Here is a 17,845-nt window from a genome sequence, read left to right on the forward strand (position 1 = left end):
AACAATTTGCAGGACTTACCTGTACCTAAATAGTGCTCCAGAGGTCCAAAAGAACACAAGCATACACATAATGACTGACAGGCACATAAACACAAACATACATATAGTGACTTATAGGTGTGTACACACAAACATACAAATAATTACTTACCGGTAAATCAACATTGCTGCAGAGGTAAACAGAAAACAGATATTCATATCATGACTTGTGGGTGCACCTACAAAAACATACATATAATGACTTACAAATACCTAAACACAAGGATACATTTATTGACAGGTAAATCAGGGCAAAAATAGAAAGCATGACTTACCAGTATGTTGCCATGGCTGCAGAGGTACAACAGAAATCAAATATACATATAAAGAGTTGCGGGTGCGCAAACACAGCTCTAGATGATCAAACAGATTACAAACATAAAGACATTAAATTGAATAATAATAATGACAAACATAAATACAATAAATTGAAGTTGAATTGAGATTGCGTCAAAAACAATATTAACAACATTTATGCTTTTTTCAAACTTCACCCTCCATATAAGCATCTGCCTTTCCCTCTATCACAACACATTTCATCCTCCACTCTTTGACTAACTCAATATTGTATTTATCCTCAAATCCGTCATATAGTATCTCAAACTCGCATTCCTCATCAAATTCATTGTCATCTAAAACACTTACTACGAACCCTGAATACCATACACCCTTGCCACCTTCATCTACCATTTTATGTTTAATTCTTTTTCCTAAAAACTTTGGAACCCTTCCCTTTGATGTGCCTGTTCTTTTTTTTTTTTTTTCCAGTTTCCATTAATAATCTAGCGTCACCCTCTAACCTGACCTTTTGTTTTAATGTTAACAACATTTCTTGTCTTTCATTATTCTGTCTGATTACTGAACATTTTATTGTTTTTGCTCATTGCTCTGGAGCTTTTTTTAAAAATTTAAAAGTTGATAGCGGGTTTGTTTTTAATGCCTATATACCAAATTTTTTGTATTTTTCACCTTTTCCCTTTTCTCCTAACTGTAACCACTTTTCTGGAAATTTTTGCTGAAGTACTTTTTTTCGAAATTTAATTTGCCTTTGCAACTTCATTAGAATTTCATTTTCAGTGCCTAGGATTCGCTCCAAATTCTCTTTACACAAAATTAAACCACCATCCTTTCCAATTTCTGTTGTCAAAAACTCTTTTTCTTTGCTTGTCTTTTGTTCTTTTATTTCCTTTTCTAAGTTGCGCTTGTCCATCTCATTGATTTTCTACTGCAATATATTTGCTTTTTTTTCTCTGTACTTTCTGATATATCCTTTTCTATTTCGCCTTGCTAGTAAAACTAGCCTTGCAGTTTCTTCCTGGGATTTACCATCTAGCCAATCAGCTGTTTTGTTATTGTTAAACATGATGACACCAGCTGCAGCTACTGTTGTCATGTTAGGCTTCATTTTTAACCTGCGGTCATAAGAAGCAAAGTCACGTTCAGACACAACGTTAGTACGTGGGCAGTTTTCTCAAGAACATCTGGATTGTGATATTTTCCTCCAGGCAATTGGTCTCTTAACTGACTCTGGATCATAGCCGAACACGAACAACATATAACTTCAAGACATTCTTGTGTTAAGGCATCCAAAAGTTGGTCATTACAATAAGAAAATAAACAATCAAACACTTCATCCTTGGTGAGATATTTGACATCAAAAAATGTAGAACCACTTAACATTATTGATGCATCAGAAGAACAACAAACACAATAATTAAACATTTGCGACCAAACAGTATTCAAAGAAAAAATATGATCCTCCTCTTCAATAATATGAAAAAGAGGTCCTGATATCAGTTTATTAAAAACTCCCAGAGCTCTGGTTGAAGCATGAAAAATTATGTTGTCAATATCATGCCTAATTGATTTATGAAGGAAATTTGAACCATTAAGATTAAAAACAAATTCTTTAAGATGATCTTTGTGAAAATACGTTGCTCCACCAAGAAAAAATATAATGTTAAATCGATGATGCAGAAATGAAACCATAAAATTTTTTGAAAACTTTTTACGCAAAAATGATTTCCATTCATCAGCTTTCCCATTCCGTTGATTGCCATGTCTATAACTTGTAAGTTTTGAAAGTTCATACAAAATATCAAAGGTACGTGAGTTTTGAGAATTTTTAAAACCACCATGAATACTACCTTCCTGCTCAACCACTTTTTCCCATTCTATGATTGCTTTTTCTGCGTATATTCCTATATTATGGATAACGTGTAAGCCACAAAAAACATGATGCATTTGAGAAATTTTTAATTTTTCATTTAAAGGAAGCCGATCATAGTTTTCAACAACAAAAGGCAAAATTGCTTCTCTCCAATCTTTAAATTGGCTAAAAAAACTTGAAATAACTATACTGCAATCTCTCATCAAAGATTTTAATGAAAAAAAAAGCTTTCGAAAATTATCCTCATAGTTTTCCTTTCGTGTTATCCCAAACGTGTAGCTTCCAGATGATGTTGTGACTTGAAAACTACCAACCTCTCTAAAATTATACTTTGTGTCATCTGTATGAAGAACATTGTGTGTACTATTCAACATAGCCTCTCTAACCTGAGCTTTTGATAAAAGGTTCATTTCACTAAAAAATTCAGCAGCCAAAGACTTTTTTGGAAGTGGGCCATATGAAATACCAGCCATTTTTTGTAGTAGAGTTCTGATAACAGATTCAACATTATTAACAGAAACATTTTTACTTAAAAGGTCATAATATACAGAGCGAATTTTATCATTATATCTACCTCCTTCAAAAACATCAATTATATTTTTTTCAAAAAAGTTAACTCTTTCCTTCAGCTCTTCTGAAAGATTTTCAAAGTTATTTAAACTCTCCATTAAGATTGAATCATGCATTTCATCAGATGTTTTCAAAACAGTATTTTCAATTTTTTTCTTTAAATACCATGCCTTTTGTCGATCTGATTGTGAACGCTTTCTAGCCAAATCAATTTCTTTTTCCAATTCAAAATTTTTCTGCAACAATTGGTTAATCCTACAATCCTTTCTAACTTCTCTTTTGTTGACATTTCTGACATTATATTTTGACAAGATTGCTTGATATTTTCTTTTATATTAATTACATCTCCTATTAATTTGTCTAATTTTTAACTTGAGATGATTAATTCTCCGTTTGTATTTTTTTATTTGATAGGTCAAATCACCAGATAATATAGGTAGTGTTTTATCTAAATTGGAAACTGAAAGATTCTCTTCATTAACTTGCGTTTCAAGAAAAAAATTTTCAGAGCCATTTCCTAAAGGAGTGTATACAATAGAATTCGGGGTAACAGAGCACGAAAAATTATCATTAGCAATTTGCAGGTTTAAGTCAGAAGATACAAAAACAGTAGCATGATTTGGAACAATTTCACTATTGTGGGTAGAAGTAGAACAAGCATCAGAAGGTGACAAACCAACAACATCAGAAAAAGCATTATTAAAAGATAAAACAGAGCTTAAAAAAGCTATTGTTAAGTCCAAATTTTTTGCTCGATTTAATTTTGCAACATAATCTTTAAACTTTTTCAAGTACTTAATTAGCATCACTCTAGAGATATTATATTTACAGTAGGTTGTAAAAAATAATGAAAGATTTTGCCAAGTCAAGCTATATTTTCCTTTTTCTTTGCAAACTTTTAAAAAGTGGTTATTAGTTAATATAAATTCAGGATATTTGACAGAAATAATGCCATCATTTATATTTAGAAAACCCAAAATATTCTTGTAGGTTGGTGTTACTGACAACAATTTGGTAGCTAAAATTAATATTAAACTTAATTTAAGCAACTATAACAAAAGGGAATTTAAATTATCATTAGAGTTCATAGGTTCTTTTATTAAACCAATATAAAAAACAGAAAAATAACTGAAAAAAAAAACTGATAACTTTCTTACACATTTTGTGAACGTTAGTTGATTACTATTTCCGGGTTTTGTTTTGAAAAAAACAGTTTAAAGAATCTGTAGTACAGACTTGAGTAAAAATTGTAAGAACCAAGCTTGTAGTTGAACAATCCAGACAAAATACCTTAATAAATTTATTTTTATTGCCTTGAAAACTGGAGTCTTTAATCAAGAAGTATACTTTCAGTTTCAATTTTATTTGAAGTTAAAATTTCGGAAACGCAAAATCAAAACAAAAAACGTCATAAAATATGCGAAGGAATATAGATAGATAGATATACATGATTTCTATATACAAATCCTTAGAATTAATTCTTCAAGAAAACATAAATAAATACTTGTTATAAAAAGAGGAAAGCCTAAACTTGCAATTTCCACCTGGACACTTTTAAAAAACACTTTTTTTTTCTATAAAAATTAACTTTGAAGTTTTGAAACGCTAAGAACTAAAAATTTATGTAAAAAAAGTAAAAAGTGTCCACATTCCATTAGATTCCTCATCCCTTTTTTAATATATACGGAAAGTTTTTTAAAAATTGGATGTGTTTTGGTACTAAGGAATCCTAACCTCCAAAAGTTTCGTTTTAAAATAACGTTCCCGCTTCAAGCTTTTTTCTTAAAAGTGGTCTTAAGATATGGGTAAAATTTTAATGAAGTCATATAAACCATAGCACTTTCTATATATGGCTGAAAAGAGGTTGAGTATCACTAATTGATGCAAAAAACCTCAAGGTGTTTGCTTAAGCATAAAAAAAGATATAAGAGAGTAAAGTTCATGAAAATTACGTGTTTTTTTGTCAAACGTCAAATGTTTTTCGTTGAGCCGTGGAACCGCTAGAGAAGGCGTGATAATACAACCACGTGCAGAATAATACAACCTCTGTAGTAATAACAATAAAAAAAATTACAATAATAAAAATAAAAAAAATAATGATAATAACAATAATAATAATAAAAATAATAGTAATAATACAAAAAATTAAAACTAGAATAATAACATAAGAATAATAAAATAGTAATGATAATAACGATTTTATAATATTATTATTATTATTCTTATTACTATGTTAACAATTATAATTATTATTGTTAACAATAATAATAATAATAATAATAATAATAATAATAATAATAACTAGCGAAAAGCAACCCGTAATACGGGTTATGGTCGGTCTGTTCATTTTTTAGTGGCTGTTTTCCACAACTTAAAGTTGAGAAGCCTGAACTAATACCCTTTTAGAAAAACGCATTCAAATTGAAAAAAATAAACCATCTGTAAAATTAAAATTATGCGGAGGTAAAATAATCTACCAATTATTTAACATTATTTGAGTAATTTACAACTGACATAGGTCATATCAGTGTAAGGCAGAACCATTTTCCTCGACATTACTAAGTTCAAAACAATACGTTTTTAGTTACTGACACAAAATAATAACACTTCATCATGCTTTAAATTGACGAAAAAGTAAGGCTAAATTCTTGTATTATTTTTTATAACGTGAACCATAAAAGATGTTCAGAGTGCTCAATTCTTGGAAAAGGAATATCACATAACTGCTCTGACTTCTCATTTCGTGAAAACATGAGAAAACTAGCAATGAGGGATTCTCTTGTCAGTGAGCAAATTGCAGCTTCAGTTGTTACTGTCAAAGAAGCATCTCCACATGGAACTGTCAAACTTGCACAAAGCAGAGGTGGCCGCCCTTTGTGTCTCACAAAAGGTACATAAATTTATGCTAAAATTACTATTGTGTTATGTACAAGCTTTAAGACTAAGCATTCTTATCCTTAGTTTACTATTTTAAAAAATCACAGACACGTTATCAAAAAGCCCCTTGTAAAAAGAGATATGTTTGTTAGTTATCTCTTTTAATAAAATAAAAGATTAGTTAGTGTTTAATGTACCCTTAAATTTGAGATAGGGCAATGTTTGAATAAGTACAAAATTTATTTTGTTGCATGATAAAGTACACCAAACTTAACTTACAGCTGAATTTAGTTGAATCAAACATATCAAATAATTATCCAGGTTTAGTGTAGTGTCAAATCAGTAAATGCATATTTTCTTACACATTTAAACTAGCACCTAGCCAAAGATCAAAATTTGTTAATTAGATAGTCAAATGCTTTTTACTACTTATGTTTGTTTATCCATCATAATATCATTATACTTTAAGTGTCTATTTTACTTGTAGCAAACAAATACAACTATATATAAATGTTTTCAACTTTATTTTAGGACCATCAAGTGCCAAAAAACTTTTTGGAGACACCCCACTACTGAAAGCAGAAGATCTGGTGAATGTCCAAGTCAACACTGGTTTGTCCAATTCCTCAATGAACAAATTGGTGTCTACCATAAACCAAGTCACCAAAAGTCACGTTGTGGAACCCAACTTTAAAACAAAGTTTATTGAGATTGGAAATAAGCTGTCTGCTCATTTCACTCAAACTGACATTGAAGTCTGCAATGACAAATCACAGAGAAGGAAGCAATTGGTTGTACACTGCAAAAACCTAGGAGAACTTCTGAATGATGTCCTGCTTCAAAGACAAGTCTATACACAGCACATTGTGAAGCTTGGTCTAGATGGTGGTGGTGGCTTCTTTAAGGTCAGTCTGGGCATTCAAGAGATGGAGCAAGTGTTAGAGTCTAGGTCTCCACCTTGCAAGAAAACCTTTACATCACAAGTAGCTAAAGAAAGTGGAGTGAAGCGTCAACTTCTTGTTGCTGTAGCAGAAGAAGTTCCAAGAAACTACAACAATGTAAGAAAAATTTTGAATCTTATTCATCCTGAGGGTGCCCATTTCCTCATCTAATGTGATTTGAAGTTAGCCAATATTATCTGTGGTTTGCAGTCCCATTCAAGCTCTCACCCATGCACTTGGTGTGAAGTTGACTCAAAGGATTTGTCTGCATGTGGAAGTCCTCGAACATTTGGTTCATTGAGAAAATGCTTCAAAGCATTCCAGGACAATGGTCAGGACTACAAAAGAGCCAAAGACTTTAAGAATGTTGTCCATGAGCCTCTTCTAAGCTTGCCTGATAATGTCCTAATCTTGGACTTCATTCCACCAATGGAACTCCATCTCTTACTTGGAGTAGTCAACCATCTGTTCAGAGCATTGAAGGAAGAGTGGTTGAAAGCTGATGAGTGGCCCAAGGCTCTTCACATCAAGCCTCAGCCTTTCCATGGTGGTCAGTTTGCAGAAAATGAGTTTAGAAAACTCCTCAAAAATGTAGATATCCTTCAAAGGCTTGCAGAAAAAGGCTGTGCGTTCAACATTTTTGGTATTGTTGATGCACTGAGAAAATTTGATGCAGTGGTGTCTGCCTGCTTTGGAATGACCCTGGAACCTGACTATTATGAAAAACTATCACCATTCCAAGCCTCCTATCTGGCTCTTGACAGAGTTAGTGTTACTCCAAAAGTCCATGCAGTGTTTTACCACATCAAACACTTCATAGAAAAGAATCAAGACTCCCTTGGAAAATATAGTGAGCAGGCCACTGAAGCTCTTCACTACAGCTTCAAGTCTCATTGGAGCAGATACAAGAGGCCAGTAGACCATCCAGAATATGGAAAGTGGCTGCAAACTTGTCTTGTGGACTACAACAGCAAGAATATCTAAATTGGGAGTAAAAACTATTTTTTTATTCTGCCAGTAAACTAAGAAAAAAAATGATACTATTTTTTGAAAAAAAATGAAAAAAAAAATGAAAAATTTCAATAAAAAAATGAAAAAAATGACAAACTTCAAAAAAAAGAACGACACAAAAAGTCATTAAAAAATAAATAAAGATGACTTTTTCACAAAAATTTATTACAACTTGTTGATAGTCTACTTTGATTTTTTTAAACCATTAATTAATCTCTGCATTTCACTTTTTCGTTTTAAACCAATATTTATTCGTAAATTTTTTTGTTCATTGCTATGTGCTTTAGCATTTGTAAAATTTCTTTTTGCACTTTTTACCATTTCATGAGCAAGTTTAATACCAATCATAACTTCTTTATTGATGGCACTTTGCATAGACTTAGTTGCTTCATCCAGCATTCTCTGAGCAAGTTCAAACTCCATATCCGCATTTTTCTCATCTTTTTCTAGATTTTGCTCTTTTTGATCAAGATTAATTTTACTTTTTTTAATTTTTTGGAGCATTTCCTGGTGTTGTTTCTTTTTACAAATAAGTTCTTCCTTATGAATTTTTTTAAATCTCTTTTCTTCCTCTTCTTCAGTTTTTCTTACTTTGTAAATTCTATGAGCATTTTGAGCAGCTTGAACAACATCTTTTGCTAATGCATCAACATTATGTGCACCTTGGCAACTTCTTGCATATTCCTTTGATATTCTCAAAGCCATTAATGTTTCATCATTTAACTTTACTCTCTCTGAAATCAATGTATTCTTATTATCTGATAAACTTCGCTCTACACTAGCATTTCCATTCTGAAGTGTTAAACAGCTCTTAACAACTTTATGAAGAAATCCATACTTAGTTTTTCCACATTCTGTATTACTTTGGAACACTTTAGCCCAGTAATGGTCTACTCTTTTTAATTTATTTGTATTTGAATCTAAATACCAGTCTTCTGAAACATTATCTGCTTGGTATAACTTCCATTCATCCTTCACAAATGATACCTAGAAAAAATCAATGAAACAATTTTATTCAAAACACCAGATAATGATTTGCAATCATAAAAGTATATATAACTGCATTACTTACATATTAAAACCTAACTAAAATTTGAAACTAAATTGCAAATAATTTTGTCAATGAACTTCTAGAAAACTTTATTAACACTAAAATTAATACCTCCCTCTCATTTACAATGTGTGGCATCATAGCTGCTATTCGCCCAATTGCATTAACAGTCCAAGGTTTAGATCTCGTTTGTGGACTCAAACAAGTCAAGTCTTTTAATAGTAGTGAATCAAGAGGAAGTTTCTTTTGTAAGTGTTTAACAATGGCTATATATCCATCTCTCATTTGTTCTAGGCAGATATATCTTTTTTTTTCGCAAGAAAGTTTTTTCACCTAAAAATTAAATATTTTTTATTGAAACACAACAGAAAATTGGAAAGAATAATTACCATATTGTTTTCTATAATGATATATCAAATAATTAATCAAATTAGCAATAGATTATAGTATCTCCCAAGTAAAATCTGCAAGTATCAACAACAACAAAATACTAACCTGGTTTTTTGCTTCCTCACCAAAATCCATTTTATTTATTTCAAGATGTATAGTTGAATCTGAGGAATCAATTCTTAAAAGATCTTTAGTAAGTTTTTTGTCAACAGCAGAAGGTTTAAGGAAACGCTTCATCAAAGATATTAAAAGATCTTTCATTTTATAAAATAAGATATGAATAAGTGGTCCTTCATCTTGGAATATCATTAAGTATTTTTCAAACAAGGGTGCAATACCAATAAGGAATTTAATAGACACAAGTAACTCCTATAAAAAAAAAAGTAAATAGTTTAATCTTCTTTGAAATCTTCTTTAATCTTATTCTCTTTAAAACATAAAAATTTTAAAAAACAAGGCTGATGTAATTTCTTACATTTTCATTTTCCTTTAGACTCTTCTGAATCCTTACAAAACGTTTGTTGTTTGTCAGAGTCTTTTTATATTCTTTTTGTTTTGGAATGTATTCCAAAAAATATTTCTTTGTATCTTCCCATCGTAAGAGGACTTTTTCAAGTGTAGCAGAAAGAGTAAGCCATCTAGTATTGACAAATCGAAGAAACAAACTTTCATCTTCAGTAAAAATGGACTCTGCTAACTTTTTGAAGTCTTCAATTTTGCATGGTGCATTCTAAATTAATAAAATAATCATACTAATATTTATAGATTATATCCAGCGATGGAAAGTCCCAAGAAAGACTCCAGGGTTTTGAGTCAAAGATTCCCTAGTTTTTCCTAGAGTAATGAGGTGTGAAAAAATGGCTCCAAAAATGTTTAGGAACTTCCGAACTCCATAGAGAAAAAAAACTGGCCTTTAGGAGTTCTAGAATCTATCATTTTTGAACCTGGAGTTCCTACTTACAATAACACATAAGGATTATGTATTATTGTAACTAGGGAAATAAAATTACTATTAACAATAAAATCCTTACCTTAAACCATGCATGTAGATCAAATGCTAGTTACTCTGCATCTTTACCTAGAACCATAATTGCTTTTCGAAATGCATTATGCACTGTGTGCAATGTACAACTTATAAATGGTAACAAACCATTAAAATCATTGCTACAAAGCTCCTCATTTAACAACTTCCAAATAGCCTTGTTTATGTTAGGACCATCTGTTGAAATATTAAAAAGACGACCCCATGGTAAGTTATATTTTTTATTGTGGAATAAAGATGCTAGCATTTTTTTTACATCTTCAGCTGTTGCTCTCCCAAAGAAAAATGAGGTTAAATATTTTGTGATAACTTGGTTTTCTTCTTCTGACCAAAAACGACATAAAAGATCCATTTGTTTTCTCTGCTGAGTGGTAGTTGTTTCATCAAACATCAAAGTGAAAGCAGCAGGGCTTGAGGTTATACTGGTACAAAGTTGTTTCTCTAATAATGGTCCAAGACCATCTTGAAAAACATATGAAGCTTTTTGGCGACTCATTGTAAAACCCTGACAAATCTTACTATCTGGAAACATCCTTTGAAATAGAACTGATGTATTGTCACAATGTCTTAAAGCAAGATCATTCTCAGCAACTTTAAATAGCCACATGGCTTCTGCAGCTGAAATTTTATCATTAGTAGAATATTCTAATGTTACAATTTTTTTTTCTCCTGTAGAGTTTGTTTTTGAATCTATATAAAAATGGAGAGCTGTATTTGAAAATCTAATATCAGACACTGATTTATGTTTTGGTTTAGAAGAATGTTGAAAAAGAGCTTGAAAACCAACTAAGCTATATTTTAACTCACTTAAACATAGTTTACAAACAGCATATTCTGAGTTCTTTTTCTCAGCCCATAATTTGATTTTGACTTGATTCATATCTAACTTTTCCAACCACACATCAGTCCATTTAACCATTATGTATGGGTTTTATACAAAAATTTACAGGTTTAAATGAGTAACTTCACTAAAACTTTACACTTACTGCTTTCTGGTTTACTTAAAAACTAACTTTTCACTTCTATTTCTTGACAAATAAAGTAAATATTAATATAAAAATAAAATATCAGAACACAACCATTAAAAAATTATGATACTTAAAAGAATATTATACCACCTAATAGTATTGATTTTTTAAAAAAACTTGTTATTTAGTAAACAAAGTACACAATTCCAAAAATTATAACAATTAAATGAAAAACATCTCACATCTTTATTAGACATTCTAATACTGAACATTTTTTGTAAAATATCTCAACAATGAGGAAAACTAAATCTTTAAAAGGTACAAAGTAACAAAAAAAAAAAGAAAAAAAAATGACAAAATTGAAAAAATTGAAAAAAAAAATGAAAAAAAATGACATAACAAAAAAGACCAATAAAAAAATGAAAAAAATGAAAAAAATGACAACTTGAGAGCCTGAAATGTCACAAAGTTTTTTAGCTCTTTACTTTATGTTTTAATCTAGTTATGTACACATATGATAATATTTATGTTTAAATATAAACTTTCAAATTTGAATGCTCTAGAAAATCAAAATAAACAGAATGCTCTCATTTTCTCTCTATTATGTAGGATGTAATTTTCAAATCAAATTTTCTTCCAAGGAGGGTTACAGATGATTTCAAATTTTACATTTTTGTGATCAGGAATATTACAAAAATCATCCCTCAAAAGGGTTTTTCTGGAGGGCTTCAAAGTAGTTTCGACCAATTTTGGACACGTGTGAGTAATCAAGTTTTTGATCAAGACCTTTTACCAGAATAATAAAATGTAAAACAATTATTTACAAGTATAATAATTTTTTCTTTTCTAAAAAGTGTTGCAAATGCAAACTAAGCTAATTAATTAGTTAAATACCTTATAAAATAAAGTAACTCGATATTTGACAAATGCGCAAAACTACAATATTCACTCCCCGTTTAAAAAGATCCCTAAGTTACGTACAACAAGTTATTAGGCATAAAATAGAGAAAATTTAAAAAAAATTGAACAAATTGCATATATTTATATCATTTTACCTGACAAAAATTTACAATAAAAGGTTATAAGGTTTTTTTTTATAAATCGTATAAATGCGTCAATCGTAAATCTTAAAGAAAAAAAAAACGAACTATGATACCATAACAAAAAAAAATGATACCATAGCAAAAAAAAAACAAAAAAAAAAAAAACACCACATAAAAACTGAAAATCAATTTACCTATTTATAGTAACCTATTTTGAAATGGCAGTTAATATAAAGATTTATCCAAAATGTAACTATCTGTTTCGAAGTACAAAAGGATTAACAATACCAATATATATATAAAAAAAAGAAAAATCAAATTAAGATATAAATTGCATTTTTAGCATGTTGTCTTGGCTCTTAGTAAATACTATGAAAAAAAAAAAAAAACTATGAAAAAAAAATTAACATAATAAAGTTATACATATAAAATGTGCTCACAACCTACAAACAGTAAATTTTCGAAATGAAAGTCTAAAGACTATAAATTAAGAACATTAGAAAATATTACATTATTTGTGTAACAATTTTCACCTACCATACCTTGAATGAGATGTTTATCAATTTTGAAAAGTAAACTATTAAATGCTCTAGTTCTTGAACATGCAACATATAATTGACCATGAGAGAAACACGGTTTTTTGAGATATGCCCCAACTCCATCAAATGTTTGACCTTGACTTTTATTAATTGTCATTGAATAAGCCAATCTGACAGGAAACTCACGACGTTTCAGAACAAAAGGTAAATTAGAACCTGATAGAAGCCGATTGAATTCAAGGAACAAAAACCCGTTTACCACCAGAAACACCTGTCAAATTCTCTGTATCAATATAATTATTTTGAAGAGCACAAACTTTCATTCAAGTACCATTGCATAATCCAGCTTGGAGATATAAATTTCTAAGTAGCATAATTACACAACCAATTTTCAATTTTAAACAATGAGGTGGCATACCTGAAGGAGTTAAGCTATTCAAAAACTCTACAGGAAAATTATTTCTTTGATTAAGGTCATCAGTATCAATTTGATCAGCACTTAAATAAATTTTGACCTCACCCGGCAGACATTCAAGCACTTCTTCATTGATTGATAATGAATCAACAATAGTTGGTGTTAAAATCACGTGTTTAGAATAATCATTTTCATCAGCATCTCCAAAAATCTTTTTAACAATTGATTCATTTTCTCTAATAATGCACTGACTTGGTATTTCGATGCATCCTTTAAAAGGATCCTCCTCTTTGACAGGTATTTTTCCATTCCCAAGTTTTAGTAGCCATTGGGAAAATTCACCTTCCCCATCTTGTACTCTCATATTTTCAGTTTAACTTCTGCACCCATTTCCAATTTAAAGAACATTTTATACACAATTCTAATATTTCGGCTGGTTGTCCTCTTTTCACAACAGGCAGAATTAGCCTAAAGTCACCGCCAAAAAGAATTATTTTTCCTCCGAACGGAAAGTTGTTGTTGCAAATATCTTTTAACAACCTATCAATTGCATTTAATTCTTTACATGTTCATGTAAGACATTATACTGCTCGCTTCTCAATTTGTTTTGGTTATTTCTGATGAAAGCAAGGCGCTGGCCTTCAATTTTAACATACACATCAACAGTATATTGCTGAAACAGTTTTTTTGCCATATAAGAGTGAAGAAAAAAATTGTCTAACTGAAAGTTTATAATTGTAATACTGAGATAATGTAACATGATTTCTAACCAATGTAGCACATTCAGGGTTGTGAACCAATTGATTATGCCAACCAGCATCAACCCTCTGAAAAAAGAGAGGATAAACCATAGGATCTAAGTTGGCAGACATACTTGATATAGTTTTAAGAGGATGACCTCTTGGGTAAATAACAACTTCCCTGGAAGCAGGTGGTGCACCATCTTCACCAACAAATTCAACTGCAACTTCATTATGTGAAGGGAGATTATAGCGACTTATATCGATTATAGTAATTTATGCTGGAACATCATGATTCCAAAATATTTATAGCAAAATCATGTAGTAAACAGCGCTAAAGACAAAAAATCAAATTGAGATAAAACAAATTGTATATATGGCAAAATAATTTGTATTGGCTTTTAGTGAATGATTAAAAGCAGTGATTTTTAATAAAACTACCTATTTTCCATTTTTAATAATAAACACCAACATGAAGATAAGCCAAATGTCTATTAACTCAAAAGATAACAAAAAAACATCACAGCAACAACACACAACAATAGCACACATCATAAGTTAATATAATATGTATATAATATAACTTGAGTAAGATAACATTCATATATAACAAAACATAAGTAAAAACATTATGCAAAATGTTATTAAAATACATTATTATGTATTTTTAGAACAATTTTTAATAATAAAGGCTTGAAAACAGCAAGACCTAAAGCAGTAGCAGTTTGACACTAAACACTATCGTGTAAACCTCTGTTAAAAGTACATTACTTAGCTGGCAAAGTTGACAAATCTTGCTCTACACCTTTACCAAGTCACAGCACTTTCAAAACACGGAAACAACATAATATAAACATATGTATCTACTATAAACACAATAAATGTGTTTAAATATGTATATAAGGTTAAATATATAGCTTATATACATATCTAAACACATTTTTAAAACAATTTTATAACACATATAAACACATACACAAACAATAAGAAAACACTTTACATTATTATAAAAACACATTGATAAAACAACTAAAAGGCACTTATTTCAACATACACATACATATCAAAAAAGCATATATGCAAACAATAAATGTGTGCAAACAAAAATTTTAAAAATGACGCAAGAAAATTTAAAGATTCAAAATATATATTTACAAACAATACTCTTTACCTTCTTTTTTTTTTTCATAAGAACTTTAATCCTCATAACAAAATTTAACCTTTACATACAAAACATGTGACATTCCATGTCAGTGTTGGCACAAAAGTTTAATTTTTTTTCTAAATTTTCTAAAAAAGAACAAAAATAGTTAATAGCATCACAGAAATTTCAATGTAGTAATAACCATTTTATGAAAATAGCATTAGCATAACTTTAAATAACATCCATTCCCCTATTTTCCTTCTAACAAATAAGATAATAAAAATAAAACTGCAAAAAGAAAAACTAAAACAAACAAAATATAAACAATTTAAAAAATTAAAATCCTTTCTACTTTAAATCCTTTCTACATTATCTAATAAAAATTTAAATCCTTTCTACTTTATCTAATAAAAATGTATAATAATAAAAATAATAATAATAATAATAATAATAATAATAATAATAATAATAATAATAATAATAATAATAATAATAACAATAATAATGATAATAATAATAATAACAATAATAATAACAATAATGACAAAATAATAATAATAATAATAATAAAAGTAATAATAATAATAATAACAATAATAATAATAATAATAATAATAATAATAATAATAATAATAATAATAAAAATAATAATAATAACAATAATAATAATAATAAAAATAATAATAATAATAAAAATAATAATAATAATACTATTAATAATAATAATAATAATAATAATAATAATAATAATAATAATAATAATAATAATAATAATAATAATAATAATAATAACAATAATAATAATAACAATAATAATAATAATAATAATAATAACAATAATAATAATAATAATATTGACAATGATAAGAATAACAATTAGAGAAATAATAGTAACAATGATAACAATTGGAATAATAGTAGTAATTATAATTTAATAATAATAATGAAAATGATAATTATAAGAATATAATAGAGATAACAACAGTAAGAAAAATAATAATAAAATATCTAATGGCCTTATTTGCTGTTAATATCAGATCAATAAAAAGTGTTACAAACCATCCCTAAATGGCTGAAAATGGGACTTTTCAGTCCAGTGGACTATATATTTTTAGATGTAACTTATTTCTTAAATGTAACAAGCTGCTTACATTTTGCACATTTTGCAGACAACTTCAGCAAATCAGAAAACTAACATTTAAGGACTTAAATGACTTAGATTATCTCCTTTTAAAAAGGATCTTTCACCCTTAAATAACTTAGATTATCTCCTTTTAAAAAGGATCTTTCAAAAAACTAGACAAAAGTTTTAGGTTCAAGATTACAACAGTGGACTCTCCTAGCAAATTATGTTCATACAAACCATTTTCAATAAAATGACCTTCATAAAATCTAATTCCCTTCTTTGACCAAGAAGATGATATTGCTAATTGTAGCAGCATATGTGGTTAACTGGAGGTAGTTTCCCAGTAAACATCGAACAGTTGGTAAGTAGTTGGCCCGATCCTAATAACCAACTATTAGCTACAGTTGGGCCAACAGTCGGCTATTTAGTTGGTACCGTGAAAAAAACGTAACGCTTTTACCAACACTTAGCCAACTGTTTTTAAACAATTGTTTGCCATTAACGGCCCAACAGTAATAAAACAGTTGGCTAACAGTTGGTACCATTACCGGCCCAACTATATGATTTTTTTTCGCGATTTCTTAAATTCACTTTCGCGCTTAAATTGAAAGTGCAAAAGTTATAAATCATGTTTTGAATATTGCTTAATAACAAAGTATAACTTTGCTTTTTAATATTTAATTTTCTATCTAATAGTGATTGTTTGTATATCAGACTTTACCAAACAGTACTACTGTCGACACAAAATATTGTATTATTTATAGATAACTTAGTTGAATACAAAAAAAAGAACAAATTTTTTATCATTACACTTTTATTTCCAGACCATTAAAGAAAAATATTTACAAATAAAGAACTAAAGATATTCTATTATTGTAGTTAATATTATTAAAGGTTTGAAACTAATATTGGCAACTTTAATTAAAAACAATATTGTAAAACGCTAATATTTAAAAACGTGGCGATTTATTAGATAATTATTAATAATAATAAAAAAAATTAGATTTATAAATAAAATCAAGAAAAATAAGCTTTTATAAATTTTCAAAAGAAAATAATAACTAAATATTCTTTTCATTGATTAACTGCAACTGATTTTTTATAACCTTGCTTTTCGTCTGTCTATTTATTCGCCCATCTCCTTGATCATTTGCACCCTGAAACCATCTTGAAACCATCGGGTAAATATCTTTATCCTTGGAATTAAGATACTGAACTCTTACTGCTGCTAAAAGAATAAAATGAAAATAAATTTAAAAACTCAATTTATTTTTTGTTTAAATATAAATTATTTTTAAGTTATTTTTAAGCTCTTATACGTATACTTTGCAAATCAAGAATTACATTAACTGGTTAGCAGTTTTAAAAATATGTGCATATGATAATAAGTTCAAGTCACCAAGGGAGAATATAATATCTTACAAATTCACAACTAATGACAACACTGGCAATTGTCATAAGTACTAACATATTATATTCTTTCTTAGTGTTGTAAACATATTTTTGTAAATATAAAAATACAGTTGACTTTAATAGACTAAAAATTTACATAACTAGTAATACTTACATAGTAAGCACTTTAACACAAAATGATAACATCGCAACTTAACCTTGCCCATTCCAGTAGCTATCATCTTACTTGAAGATCCATTTAGATTACATAAAACGCTAAAATTTTTGGAAAACATGGCTCCCAACACACATCATATGTATTTTGGACGTTCAACTTTACCGCCAATAGAACGCAGATATTCGACCTAAAAACAAATAATGCTACAT

At 28.9% G+C, this 17,845-nt stretch overlaps 2 protein-coding genes and 2 pseudogenes across 4 annotated transcripts; all 4 read right to left on the reverse strand.

Moving 5' to 3' along the window:
- Positions 1 to 501: 501 nt before the first annotated feature.
- LOC149881179 (uncharacterized) lies at positions 502 to 2,903 on the reverse strand (annotated as a pseudogene).
- Positions 2,904 to 3,104: 201 nt separating this feature from the next.
- Positions 3,105 to 3,602, reverse strand: LOC149881180 (uncharacterized). Its single transcript, XM_090069449.1, has one exon. It carries the CDS (start codon positions 3,583 to 3,585, stop codon positions 3,115 to 3,117), a length of 471 nt encoding a protein of 156 aa, XP_089925575.1. The 5' UTR covers positions 3,586 to 3,602; the 3' UTR covers positions 3,105 to 3,114.
- A 4,880-nt stretch (positions 3,603 to 8,482) lies between these two features.
- LOC145193952 (uncharacterized) lies at positions 8,483 to 11,460 on the reverse strand (annotated as a pseudogene). Its single transcript, XR_016445820.1, has 5 exons — positions 10,081 to 11,460; positions 9,525 to 9,779; positions 9,155 to 9,418; positions 8,771 to 8,992; positions 8,483 to 8,595 (listed from the first exon to the last, which is right to left on the reverse strand). The product of XR_016445820.1 is annotated as an uncharacterized LOC145193952 (transcript).
- A 621-nt stretch (positions 11,461 to 12,081) lies between these two features.
- LOC149881181 (uncharacterized) lies at positions 12,082 to 15,091 on the reverse strand. Of its 2 annotated transcripts, XM_090069435.1 has the most exons (4): positions 14,968 to 15,088; positions 14,238 to 14,619; positions 12,645 to 14,130; positions 12,082 to 12,471 (listed from the first exon to the last, which is right to left on the reverse strand). In XM_090069435.1, the coding sequence occupies exon 3, from the start codon at positions 13,418 to 13,420 to the stop codon at positions 12,965 to 12,967; it is 456 nt and encodes a 151-aa protein (XP_089925561.1). In that variant the 5' UTR covers positions 13,421 to 14,130; positions 14,238 to 14,619; positions 14,968 to 15,088; the 3' UTR covers positions 12,082 to 12,471; positions 12,645 to 12,964. The 2 variants fall into 2 exon arrangements, 1 of the variants encoding a protein (XP_089925561.1); XR_016445821.1 differs by lacking the exons at positions 12,082 to 12,471; positions 14,238 to 14,619 and having other exon boundaries at positions 14,018 to 14,130; positions 14,968 to 15,091.
- Between the last annotated feature and the right edge of the window lie 2,754 nt (positions 15,092 to 17,845).

This window comes from Hydra viridissima, unplaced genomic scaffold (assembly GCF_058129835.1).
Source record: "Hydra viridissima isolate aposymbiotic clone 2 unplaced genomic scaffold, HvirCarnegie_v1 scaffold_12, whole genome shotgun sequence".
Lineage (NCBI taxonomy): Eukaryota > Metazoa > Cnidaria > Hydrozoa > Anthoathecata > Hydridae > Hydra > Hydra viridissima.